The 12,826-nt window shown below is 40.7% G+C and overlaps 1 protein-coding gene across 1 annotated transcript; it reads right to left on the bottom strand.

Moving 5' to 3' along the window:
• Positions 1-11,659: 11,659 nt before the first annotated feature.
• LOC108261776 (T cell receptor alpha variable 12-3) lies at positions 11,660-12,394 on the bottom strand. The gene is made up of 2 exons (XM_053681819.1): positions 12,347-12,394; positions 11,660-12,187 (listed from the first exon to the last, which is right to left on the bottom strand). The coding sequence occupies exons 1-2, from the start codon at positions 12,384-12,386 to the stop codon at positions 11,817-11,819; spliced, it is 411 nt and encodes a 136-aa protein (XP_053537794.1). The 5' UTR covers positions 12,387-12,394; the 3' UTR covers positions 11,660-11,816.
• Between the last annotated feature and the right edge of the window lie 432 nt (positions 12,395-12,826).

Here is a 12,826-nt window from a genome sequence, read left to right on the forward strand (position 1 = left end):
GATGTAATGATTTTATCACCCCTACTCAATATTACATTACACTGCATGATATCCAGTGATGTTTATGCAGATTTTATTGTATCATGTGCCATGACAAACTTAATGCATTTTATGTCGGAGCTCCATAATGTAATCTTTGAGTATGCTAGTACAAGTTATCGCTCAAAAATATGGCAATAAATCATATAAAATATTGTTTTTTTTTCACCCCAATAAACCGGAAATGAGGCATTTGACATATTAATCTGGAATGGTTTTTACAAGATTTTTCCAATCTGACGTGATCTTGACTCCTGTATGTAATGCTCAGTCTACAGTTTCCTGTTGTTGTTTTTGTAGTATTCTGTGAAATAGTAAATTTTTCCCATACCAAATAACTGAATGTATTTGAAGATGCTTTAAATATTTAAAATATTATGTTGGGCTTAGATTTTTCACTCATTGTGTGTCTCCTACAACTTTATAATAATAATAATAATAGAGAGCGAGAGAGAGAGAGAGAGAGAGAGAGAGAGAGAGAGAGAGAGAGACACTGTCAAAAAGTAGCAGGTTTCCTGTTTCCTTTTCATAGATTTGCAGTACTGCAGACTTGTCTTCAGTATAACCAAAAAGTGTGTCAGGGTTTTTGTACAGTGCAGATGGATTTCCTGTCACTGTGGGCTCCACAGCACAGTGGTATAGTGCAGAGTCTGATACAGCAGCAGAGGAGATGAGCAGATCCACTTGTTTTTTATTATTATCAACTTTAGCAGACAGACGTGGTACAGAGTTACTTCTACCTCCACTTGGATAGATGTAAAGAAGGAACTCTGGTGTAGATTTTGGATATTGTTTGTACCATTGCAGGGTATTTACTGTACCACTGAAGTCTTTGTAGCTGCAGGACAGAGTAACATCATCACCTTCATCTACAACTTTATGAGTTGAAAGTGGCTCTATTGGATCTGCCAGGGAGTCACCTGTCATAGAGAAGAGAACTAATTATTTTAAATCTTTTTTAACACCAGAAAGCCAGAGTTACATAATGCAGACTCGTATTCTGATTTGTCTTAACATCACACAGTCTAATTACTCACTAATTCAACACTTAATTTTTGAAATAACACAAAGTTGTGACTTACCTATTGAAAGCCATAGACACATTAATATAACACTGAGCATGATGAATGGTGTTACCAAATGACAATATTCTGAGGTCTTTTTGTACTGTATTATGTCAGTATTTTAAAGGTTCATGAAGCTCCGCCCCACAGCATCACATGACAGAGTCACTAGTATGCTGACAGATTCTTGACTTCATGCTGTTTCCTGGCTTTACATTCAGACTCATATGGGGAACCTGTCATTTTATTCAAAGTCAAACTGAAAGGGGAAAATGTATTTAATGAAAAATCTATAACATCATAATCTAAAGGCAGTGGTGGATTGGCAGTTAAGGCTCAAGGTTACTGAGCGGAAGGTTGGAGGTTCAAGCCCCAGCATTGCCAAGGTACCACTGTTGTTAGACAAAAGAATCAAGTCGACAACAACTCTTAAATGTCTTCATTCATTAGCATCTGAAAGCTTTATTCTTAATGTACAAATGAATACGTCACATACAAAATAGATAAATAGACTACAGTTCATTGGAAAATAAAAATAAAAATCCACATTCTTCTTACAAAATGTACAACTTTTTAATTTCTTGAACCTGATTTTTTTTAAAGAGACACGTTTACAGAGTTATTGTAGCACATTTTTTCAGTAGCTGAGTTTATTGCTTTATTTTGCCCCCTAGTAGAATAACAGAGACTAGTGCTTTTTCAGAGTCTTTTTATTCAATTATTTCCACAAGGTTTTAGTTTAGCAAAAAAATAATTCTTTATTTATTTGGTGGGCAGATTAGCCAGTATCCCATTGGACAAATGAATAAATCTTAAATTCTAAATTTTGTAGAGCTAATACTAAGATACTACATTCTTGCTTTTATTATTATTATTATTATTATTATTATTATTATTTTAGAGACTATCAGTTTAAAATACTGAAAGCATGAAATTTCACTTTATAAAAGCATGCCTACAACATGTACAGTTCCTTATATTATTGATGTAGTCATCACGCTGCTTCAGTAAAGAAATTCAACTCAATTCTTTTTACAGATGCTGTTAACGCCCTGAGATGACATGAGGAAGAAACCTTGAAAGGCGAACAATAATAATAATAATAAATCCTCTTATGGTTGTACCGGATAAAGTGATACTGATCATTAACCACTATACAGTGGTGCTTGAAAATTTGTGAACCCTTTAGACTGTTCTATATTTCTACATAAATATGACCTAAACATCATCAGATTTTCACACTAAGTCCTAAAAGTAGATAATGAGAACCCAATTAAACAAAGCAGACAAATATTATATGTGATCATTTATTTATTGAGGAGAATGATCCAGTATTACAAATCTGTGAGTGGCAAATGTGGCAGCAATAACTGCAACTAAATGTTTCCAGTAACTGTTGATCAGTTCTGCACATTGGCTTGGAGGAATTTTAGCCCATTCCTCAGTACAGAACAGCTACAACTCTGGGATGTAGGTGGGTTTCCTCACATGAACTGCTTGTTTCAGGTCCTTCTACAACATTTCTATGAAGGTCAGGATTTTGAGTTTATTCTTCTTTGGTAGAATGAATTGTGTGCTTAGAGTCTTTGTCTTGCTGCATGTCCCATTTTGTCTTGAGATTCAGACCACAGACAATTTCTTTTAGAATTCGTTGATATAATTCAGAATATTGTTCCATCAATGATAGCAATCCGTCCCAGCCCAGATGCAGCAAAACAGGTCCAAACCATGAAACTACCACCATCATGTTGCACAGATGGGATAAGGTTCTTATGCTGGAATGCAGTGTTGACCTTTCTCCAGACAAAACACTTCTCATTTAAACCAAAAATTCTATTTTGGTCTCATACATCAACAAAACATTTTTCCAACAGCCTTCTGGCATGTCTACATGATCTTTATCAAACTGCAGACAGGCAGCAATGTTCTTTTTGGCGAGCAGTGGCTTTCAGTGGTTTCAGTGGATGGTTTTGTGACATTTTCCAGCCTGATGAGCATCAACAACTCTTTTTCTGAGGTCCTCAAAAATCTCTTTGTTCATTCCATGATACACTCCCAAAAACATGTGATGTGAAGATCAGACTTTGATTAATAGATCTAATAGATCCCTGTTCTTTAATTAAAACAGAATGCTCACTAACATCTGATTGTCATCCCATTGCTTGAACACACAAGACTAATGTCATGCATGGCCGTCACATCAGGCAGCAGCAATGCAGCTTGATACAGAGAGAGAGAGAGAGAGAGAGAGAGAGAGAGAGAGAGAGAGAGAGAGAGAGAGAGAGAGAGAGAGAGAGAGAGAGAGACTTTTTGACTTTTAAATTGTCCTTTTTATTCAGTCATTTAGATTCCTCCAAAAATTTTGAGAGACATGGTAGATAATGAAAAAAAATTCCATTAATACATAAATAAATAAATAAATAAATAAATAAATAGAATAAAAAAAGTCTAGAAAAAATAGAAATAAAAAATATATATATAAAATTGACAAAAAACGAAGGTAAAAAGGAAACTATTTCACATCCTTTTTTTTTTTTTTTACCTTTTAATTAAAACTTAAAAGTCCTGCACCTACAGAGCATAAAACCTCCCCAACTGCCCAAACTTCCAAAAATTCCTGCAGTCTACGAGTCATTTTAAAAAAGCCATAATCAACTTTGAGTCTAGCTTTAACTAGTGCAGTTAGCAGTTTTTCCGCCTCCTGAGTGCCTCCTCCCTGCATTTTGTTTTTTCTTGAAAGCCAGATAGCGATCTTGGCTTGGCCTATTATAAAATGTAGTAGAACCACAGCTTTATTTTTTGGAACGTACTTTGGCCCGTATACATAAAGGCTTTCTGCCCATGTAACGCCCAACCCTCTGCACCAGGCTCTAAGTAGAGAGAACAACCTTTGTAGTCTTCGACAATGCAAAAACAAGTGTTCTACTGTTTCATCCTCGCCACAGAAGAGACACTCCCTGCCCCTAGTGTGGTCGATGTGTGCCACGTGTCTGTTTGTGGCCACGGCCCCATGCACTATCCGCCACTGAAGATCAGCTGTGCGCTTCTCGATGGGCGGTTTGTACAGGGACCTCCAGCATCCTCGTGGGGAGGAGTCCGGTTCCGACAGCCCTGACCAGTGTGACTCTTTCAGTCCTGTCAAAGCACCTCTGTACACAACTTTGATACATGTTTCATACAGCGCTTTCTTGGAGGCATCCTCCAAAGTTGTCAGTGTCGGTGTTTTAAAGGATAAAAGAGCTCCTTCCTCTCGCTGATTCCCCTCTACTGTCGCAGAGATTCGTAGAGATGAAAAGGCCTGCTGGTTTCCTCTCGGTCCTGCCCCAATGCTTCCCTGAAAAGGGAGGGCAGTGCAGAGACCACCTCTCCCAACAGTCTCTGCATGAGGCGGCCCAACGGTACCCCCGTCTCAGTGCACAATTCGCTAGCTGTCTTCCATCTGTTGCCAGCCCTCAGATTCTTAATTTTTGTGAGTCCTGCTCTCCGTAAGTGCTGTCGAAAATGTGTTGTTTCTAACATTTTGGACTGTATGACTGAGTTGTAGAACAACGGCTCTTCTTCTATATTGGGAAAAAAATCTGCACCGGTACTGCTGATGTTCAGTACTGAACACCAGGCTCTCAGGACAGACTGGTAGAAAGTTGTTGTAGCTGATAGGTCCATTTCCTTCAGATTCAGCACGAATAGGTGTTTATCGTATGCCAGGTCTTCAATGCGCTGAAGTAGGGCACAGGCTGTGCCGGCCCACGCTATCCCTTCCCCATAGAGTAGCCTCTGTGCCTTCTGCAGTCGGAAAGTCTTGACTTGACTTGACAGGTCAATCAAACCCCCCCGCCCCCTCCTGCAATGGCAGGTAGAGAACTGGGGCACGAGTCCAGTGCTGTCCAGCCCAGAAAAAGTCCACAATCTTCTTCTGAATTTCTTTGATCAAAGTCCCTGGGGGTTCGAGAGCAGTGAACCGATGCCACAGCATGGAGGCAATCAGGTTGTTGACAACCAGTACTCTCCCCCTATAGGACAACTGGGGCTGAACCCAGGTCCATTGAGACAACTTGGCACACACCTTCTCCACTACCCCCTCCCAGTTCTTGTTTTGAAAGTCTAAGTCTGACGTTCCTAAAAAAAATCCCAGATATTTCAACCCAGCTTTTTCCCACTGAAGATTGCCCGGTAGCGTGGGAGGGCCTTGTTCCTGCCACTGCCCTATTAAAAGACTCTCACATTTATTCCAGTTGATGCGTGCTGAAGAAGCTCTTGTGTACATTTCTAGGCTGCGAGTCAGTGTTTGGATATCGTCCTGTATTTTTATAAAAACTGTCACGTCATCTGCGTATGCAGACAAGACAAGCTTTTCCTGCGCTCCGCTCACGGACAATCCCCGTAGTTATGCTCTAAGGCGGCATAGCAGCGGTTCTATAGCCAGACTGTAAAGCTGGCCAGATAACAGGCACCCCTGTCTAATTCCTCTTCCCATTTTAACTGGGCAGCCAAGACCCCCTTCAACCTTGAGTGTAAAAAAAGCCTCAGAATAAAACATTTTCAACCACAGTAAAAAATTTCTCCCCACACCAAAGGCTTCAAGTGCCTGAAATAGATATTCGTGATCAACCTTGACGAAAGCTTTTTCTTGATCTAATGAAAGAAGACCTAAATCACATGAATTCAGTTTACTTAGCTCTATTACGTCTCTAACAACAAAAATGTTGCCCATTATTGTGCGGTCCGGTATGCAGTATGATTGGTTTCTGTGTACAATTGTGTGCATGCACTTTTTTAGTCTGTTAGCCAGGCATTTTGATAAGATTTTATAGTCACTACAAAGAAGTGCCACAGGTCTCCAATTCCTCAGGAGTCCCAGGTCTCCTTTTTTTGGCAGCAAAGTCAAGGCCGCTCTTGTGCAGCTCACTGGTAACCTTCCTGTGGTGAACGAACACTTGAAGACCTCCAGCAGGTCTGCACCTAGGAGTCCCCAAAAATGCTTGTACAGCTCGTTTGGTATTCCATCTATTTCTGGTGCTCGTCCCTGTGCGAGGTGCTGAACAGCTGTGGTCACTTCTTGCATTTCAAGGTTTGCGTCCAGCATACTGCTTTGCTCGAGAGTCAGTTTGGGCAGCTCCCTGAACAGCTCCTCCCTGCAGGATGGATCGCAAGTCTCAGCGCTGTAGAGGTCGGTGTAAAAGACTGTAGCTTCTCTCCTCATTTCAGCCGCCTCTTTTGTTATAGTTCCATCCACTCGTCTGAGGTACAGCATCTATTCTGTGGTTTCACCTTCCTGGAGAGGTTGAAAAAGAAGGCACTGGGAGAGTCCATGCCTTGATATTTGAAAAACGGGATCTTATTAGTACTGTTTTGGCCTTTTCGTGCAGGAAGGAGCTTAAAGACTTTCTCTTTCCCTCCAGCAAACTGCTCGTGTTTGGGTCATTTCTACCAATTATTTCGCTTTCTGTTAAAATTATCTCCGCCTCGAGTTCTTGTATTTGACCTTTTTTTGTCTCTATTGAGTGTGCTGTGTATTTCTGACAAAATACTTTAATTTGTGTTTTTCCCACCTCCCACCAGGAGACCAAACTGTTAAAATCTTCTTTTGTTTTTTTCCACTCACCCCAAAAAGCCTTAAAATTTCCGCAGAAACCCTCGTCCTGAAGCAGTTTTGTATTGAAATGCCAATATGATTTATACTTTTTTGTGACAGGCATCAGTAGATCTAGAGTAATTAAATGGTGATCTGAAAAACCAGAGGGGCTCATGACTGCTTTATAGATATTATTTCCATTTGTTCTGGTGATGTAGAACCTGTCCAATCGTGCTGCAGTGATCCTCATATTAGTAATTTTGACCCAAGTATATTTTCTGATTCCCTGGTTTCTCTCCCTCCACACGTCAACCAAGCCACACTGTCTGATAAGCCCCTCAAGTGCCTTAGCAGACTGTGGGTGTGGTTCCTCCCCGATCCTGTCTAGGGTAAAATCTATGGTGCAATTCCAATCCCCTCCCAATATTACCAAGGGATTTCTTCCACTTTGTTGTATTGCATTTTTTAATTTGTTAAAAAGTTGTACTCTCTCACTGCCGTTGTTGGGGGCATAAACATTTATAAAAACGCACTCTATTCCCTTTATTTCCGCCTGCACCATTAAAACCCTGCCCTGCTCCAGTTCTATCATGCGTGTATTGGTGTCCCCCAATGTTCTGTTAAAAAGTATTGCTACCCCAGCACTAACATTTGTTCCATGGCTCTGGAAAATTTTCCCTTCCCACCACATTGCCCACTCTATCTCATTTTCCGGATTACTATGAGTCTCTTGTAAAAAAAATTATATCCATGTTTTTTGTTTTATCAGTTCTCCCACTGCTGCTCTTTTGTTCCTATCCCTACCACCATTGATGTTTAAGGAGCCTATTTTTAATATCTCCATTGGAGGGATTAAAGAGAAAAAAGAGAAAACAGTAAAGACAGCAGTGCAGAAAAAGAAAAACACCCAGTGTAACGACTTCATTTTTTCTTTCTTTTGGCCGAAGGGTTCCGTAATCTAGCTAGATGATTTTTTAAACGGTATCTCTTCCTTTGGTCTAGCTCCTCGTAACTTGCTGTACGTTGTAATTTTACTGCTGAAGCAATACATTTTTCAGTATCCGGAAAAAATCCTTGATCTCAACCGGTCTGCCAAATGTGTCATCCAGAAATCCCACAATTTCAGTTAGTCAATAGAGCTCTTGATCTTCCCCCAACTGCGACCCACTAATGTCTGAGACATCGGAGAGGTTGTCATCCTGGAATTCCTCCTCTTCCACTTCCTTCTCCTGCTCTGCTTGAAGACTTACTGACTTCTCACTACTGTCTGCTATATCCCTATTTTCTGACCCCCCCTCCCTTCTACACCCCCCATGCTATCTGACCCCCCCCCCCCCCACTGCTGTACCCCATTTTCTGTCTGGCCCCCCTTCCACTACTGCACCCCCCGTACTAGGTGACCCCCCCTCCACTGCTGCACCCCTGGTGCTGTCTGACCCCCCTCCACTGCTGCACCCCTGGTGCTGTCTGACCCCCCTTCCCCTGCTGCACCCCCCATGCTGTCTGCCCCCCCCACTGCTACACCCCTCATGCTAGCTGACCCCCCCTCCACTGCTGCGCCCCCGGTGTTATCTGACCCCCCTTCCACTCCCGCACCCCTGGTGCTGTCTGACCCCTCTACTCTGCTCCGTTTATGTGCCTGTACTATAGATTATTGAGTTCTTTCTACTTCTGGGCCTCTCCCTCCAGAAGTCAGCTCATCTGACCCATCTTTTAGTTCCTCCCTTGTTTGCTCAGGTCTATCAGGTCCATTACCCCCCCGCAGTGGTTTGGTCAGTGTCCTGTCCTCCAGCAGTCTCTGACTGCTCTACACTGCTCACATTAACCTGCTTCTCCACCCTGACTCCGCTCGGTTCGGCTTCCTCTCCGTCTTGTTTTTTATGTGGACACGCAAATTTTTGTGCCCAATGTCCCCGCATTCGAAACACCTCATGCTCCCAGTGTTGGCGTACAGCATGTATGACTTTCCCTCATGCCATACTCTGAATGAAATATCCAGCGTGGGTTCATTCAGAAACATGAGCACTGTGCGCCTGAAAGAGGTCACGTGCTTCAGCGCGGGGTTTTTGCAGTTTAACGGAACCGTTGTCACACCGCTCACTATTTTACCGAAGCGAGACAGCTCCCGCTCGATATCCTCATTAGGGATAAACGGCGGAATATTCGAAACCGTAACTTTAACTGTTGTAGCCCCCAGCGGAGTGACGGAATAAAGTTCTCCACTTACCTTTATTCCGTTTTCAGTCAGCTGGTGCACGAGTTCCCTCTCCTTCACGAACACCACCACAGCCTTGTTCATTCTCGATGCCGCCACAATGTTTTCGCATTTAATAAACTCCCCTACCGCCATTAGCACCTGCTCCACCGAGACCTCTGAGCTCACCTCACACCGCACCCCGTGACGGAGTGAGAGAGGCCGGGCTCCACCGCTCAGGTGAGCCGCCATCCCTACACCCCGCCACGAGATCAAGCACTCCCCGCAGCAAAAAAAACAACTAGTAACACCGCTTCCTTGATAATACTATCACACGCTCACCCAGTGACTGTGCTCTGAAATTCCAAGTTGTAAAGAATGAAATATATCTATATAAAGATAGAAAAAAGTTCATTCGCTCTCACACCACGCTCACATGCCATGCTCGCTCACAAACTCCCAGCATGCACCAGAGAGAGAGAGAGAGAGAGAGAGAGAGAGAGAGAGAGAGAGAGAGAGAGAGAGAGAGAGAGAGAACAGATTATTAGGTATACTGTCTAACACAGTCTTAACTGTCTGAATTTGTCCAGACATGTTAAATGGTAGGGGAGGGGATTTGACATTAGTGACTTGAAGTTATCAAGCCAATTTCGTTAAGTTACTACTTTCTTCTAGAACTTGATTAATAGATCTTGTATGGTAGCACTACCTTGTTCTCTGCTTGATAGATCACTTTGCTTGTATTCTCTCATTTGTAAGTTGCTTTGGATAAAAACGTCTGTTAAATTAATAAATGTAAATGTACTACGACGTAAATTTTGTTTTAAATAAATTAAGGCAGAAATTTCAGTTTAAATTACACACAATATTAAGTTGATGTAATTATCAACATTATTATGATGAAAGGTCTTTGCTGGATGAAAGCATTTGGAGGTCTTTCTGTACTCTGACATGTTAAACTCATGATGGTTCATGAAGCTCCACCCCACAGTATCACATGACATTGACATTGTTACAGTCTCACTGTAGTGTAATTTCATGTCATTGACTGTTTTATTTTTTGTAGCAAACATATTGATTTGCTATACTCATTATTGTTTAATAAAGCTGAACTTTCATATAAAGACCTGTACCTTAAGGTGGTATTGTGTAGCGGATCATATTCAGGATCTTTAACATTAGGCACATTATGTCAGTACTTTGAAATTGAGTGTTAAGAAGTATTACTGTAATAATTAGAGATGCACCAATATTAAATTTCTCAGCCGACATCGATAAACGATTATTCAGAGTGATATCGGCCGATACCGATAGTTCACATTAACTAAATTCTGAAGATTAAAGTAAGCTTTCTTAACTTATTGAATGTTATTCATTCATATTAACAGAATGAATTGACTGAATTCTAAAAATAACTCCTGTTAGGCTCTGTCAAATTACGCACGTAATGGATATTAAGATGGATGCAAATGCAGGTAAGAGCTTTATTAGAGTAGAGACAGGCAGACAAATCCAATACGTGAGGCAATAGCATGGTAAAAAATAGGCAATGGGTCAGGTGATCTGCATACGGGCATAAACAGGGCAAAGCAGAATCGAAGAACGAGGGCGAGAACAAGATCAATACCACAACACATGAAACGAGGAACAAACGCTTGGTATCTGGAAAACTGACATAATACTTTGTGAAGTACAAAGAGACACAAGGGGTTTAAATGACAAACGTAATCGGGGTGAAACACAAAACAGCTGAGACTAATGACACATTTGAGAAACAACCAATGACAATACAGGGGCGGTGACAGGTCAGAAGTCAAAAAACACACGTGTCAGAAGTAAACAAAGTTGTTGTCTCTGAAACCTGAAAGCGCAAACTTGTTCTTCGGAGAGCGCTGCGTGCTCCAGTGCTTAGCACGAGGGGAAATCGTGACAGGCTCACATTCACTCACTACAAACAAAAGCATTTCCACTTCCACTTCACATCACTGAACATCAAACTGGTAACATATAATATAAACTTTTTTTAATATATTAACATTAACTGGATGTGAAATATACTACTCTACAAATATATTATTCTGTGCAATATATACTTTTTTGTCAACTCAGCTTCATTTAAATCTTCCAATGGTGTACTGGCCCTTTAATTCAGCGCGAGCAGCACAGCAAAACAAAATAAAAAAAGTAATAGACTGGATGCTGAAACTCCCGCTTCACTGCTGCAGAGTCCGGTGTAAAATATTATCAGTGCAGAGATGACAGAGATTACAGACTGCAGTTTCATCCTCATTCCACACAAGAGACATCTTTACACACAGAACAAAATACATGTGTTTTCCCGCCCTCTTTTGATTGATAGGATATAATCGGCCCTGATCATCTGATGTCTCTAAACTATCGGCCCATAGCATATATAATTGCCTTTATCGGCCGACACATCGGTGCATCTGTAATTTATTACTACAATTATATTTTTGTAAATTTGATTGCTTTGATAAAGTTGTAATTGCACAGAGACTCTGTAGAGTGGAGGGATGTACAGGAATGTTCTGCTCATGAATTTATTCTGCAGTAACAGTTTATTTCACCTGAAATATGTGAGCTGTTCATCTAAGGTGAAGTGCTTCAGAAGGAAAGAAAGCATCTGTAATTGTTCCAGGTTTAATACGTAATAACTGCAGAATTCTGAGAAAGTTGTACATTTCATAACCAGTAATTTAGAAATAATGCTGTAAATATTTTATTTTAATATTTCCAGAAAGGTTTTTTCTAAGCCCTGTGTTATGCCAATAATAATAATAAAAAACCTCTGATACAACAATATGATGTCCATAGTGTAGATAAATTAACAGAGAGGGAAAGAGACAGAGAGAGAGAGCAGCAAAAATTAGCAGGGCTCCTGGTCTGAAGGGGTTTAAGTTATAGACCTTTATCAGTTATTCTGCCTTTAGCATAACAGAACTGTGTCAGAGTTTTTGTACAGTGCAGATGGATTTCCTGTCACTGTGGGCACCAGAGCACAGTAGTACAGTGCAGAGTCTGATACAGCAGCAGAGGAGATGAGCAGATCCACTTGTTTTTTATTATTGTCATCATCAACTTTAGCAGACAGACGCGGTGGGATGGAAGGACTTTTAACTCCACTTGGATAGATGTAAAGAAGGAACTCGGGTTTGGATTTTGGATATTGCCTGTACCATTGCAGATTATTTACACTACCACTGAAGTCTTTGTAGCTACAGGACAAAGTAACATCATCATCTTCATGTACAACTTTATGACTGAAAAGTGGCTTTATTGCTTCTGTCATGGAGTCACCTGTCATACAGACGAGAACAAAATATTTAAACATTTTATTCAATCAAGGCAAAGTTACATAACTCAAACTCACATTCTTGACTAATGACTAATCACTCACTACAATTTACTATTACTTCTACAATTTCTGAATTTAACAAAAAGTCAATGTTAACTTACTTAGTGAAAGCCACAGGCACACCAGCATAAGCAAGAACATGATGAATGGTTTTGCCAAATGAAAATATTCTTATTTACATAAAAGGTCTTTCTGTACTCTATTATGTAAATATCCGAAAGGTTCATGAAGCTCCACCCCACAGCATCACATGACATCTCCCATGTCGCTGATGATTGGCTGAATGTAAAGTCAGGATACTGCATCAAGTGAAGAATCTGGGGAACTTGTTTCTTCACATAGGGAACCAGCCATTTTAATCGAGGTCAAAATAAAAGAAAGTTATAACTATTTTCCTCTCTGACTGCTGCCCTTCAGGGACGACACAGCGGATCACCCGTCTGCACATTTAGATTCTAGCACAAGTTTATTGATTTGATTATTTATGATCGGAATATAAAATAGGGCTCATAATAATTAAGGTCTTTATTTATATTATATTTTATTCACATTGGCGTTAGTCCAATGTCAAGTGGGCCAAA

This window comes from Ictalurus punctatus, chromosome 7, assembly GCF_001660625.3.
Source record: "Ictalurus punctatus breed USDA103 chromosome 7, Coco_2.0, whole genome shotgun sequence".
Taxonomy (NCBI): domain Eukaryota; kingdom Metazoa; phylum Chordata; class Actinopteri; order Siluriformes; family Ictaluridae; genus Ictalurus; species Ictalurus punctatus.

Excerpts from the sequence above, each read along its gene's own strand:
- LOC108261776 (XM_053681819.1), bottom strand. The coding sequence starts at position 12,386 with ATGTTCTTGCTTATGCTGGTGTGCCTGTGGCTTTCACTAA. Across the intron at positions 12,188-12,346 it reads GTGCCTGTGGCTTTCACTAA|GTGACTCCATGACAGAAGCA; the intron begins GTAAGTTAACAT and ends TCTGTATGACAG.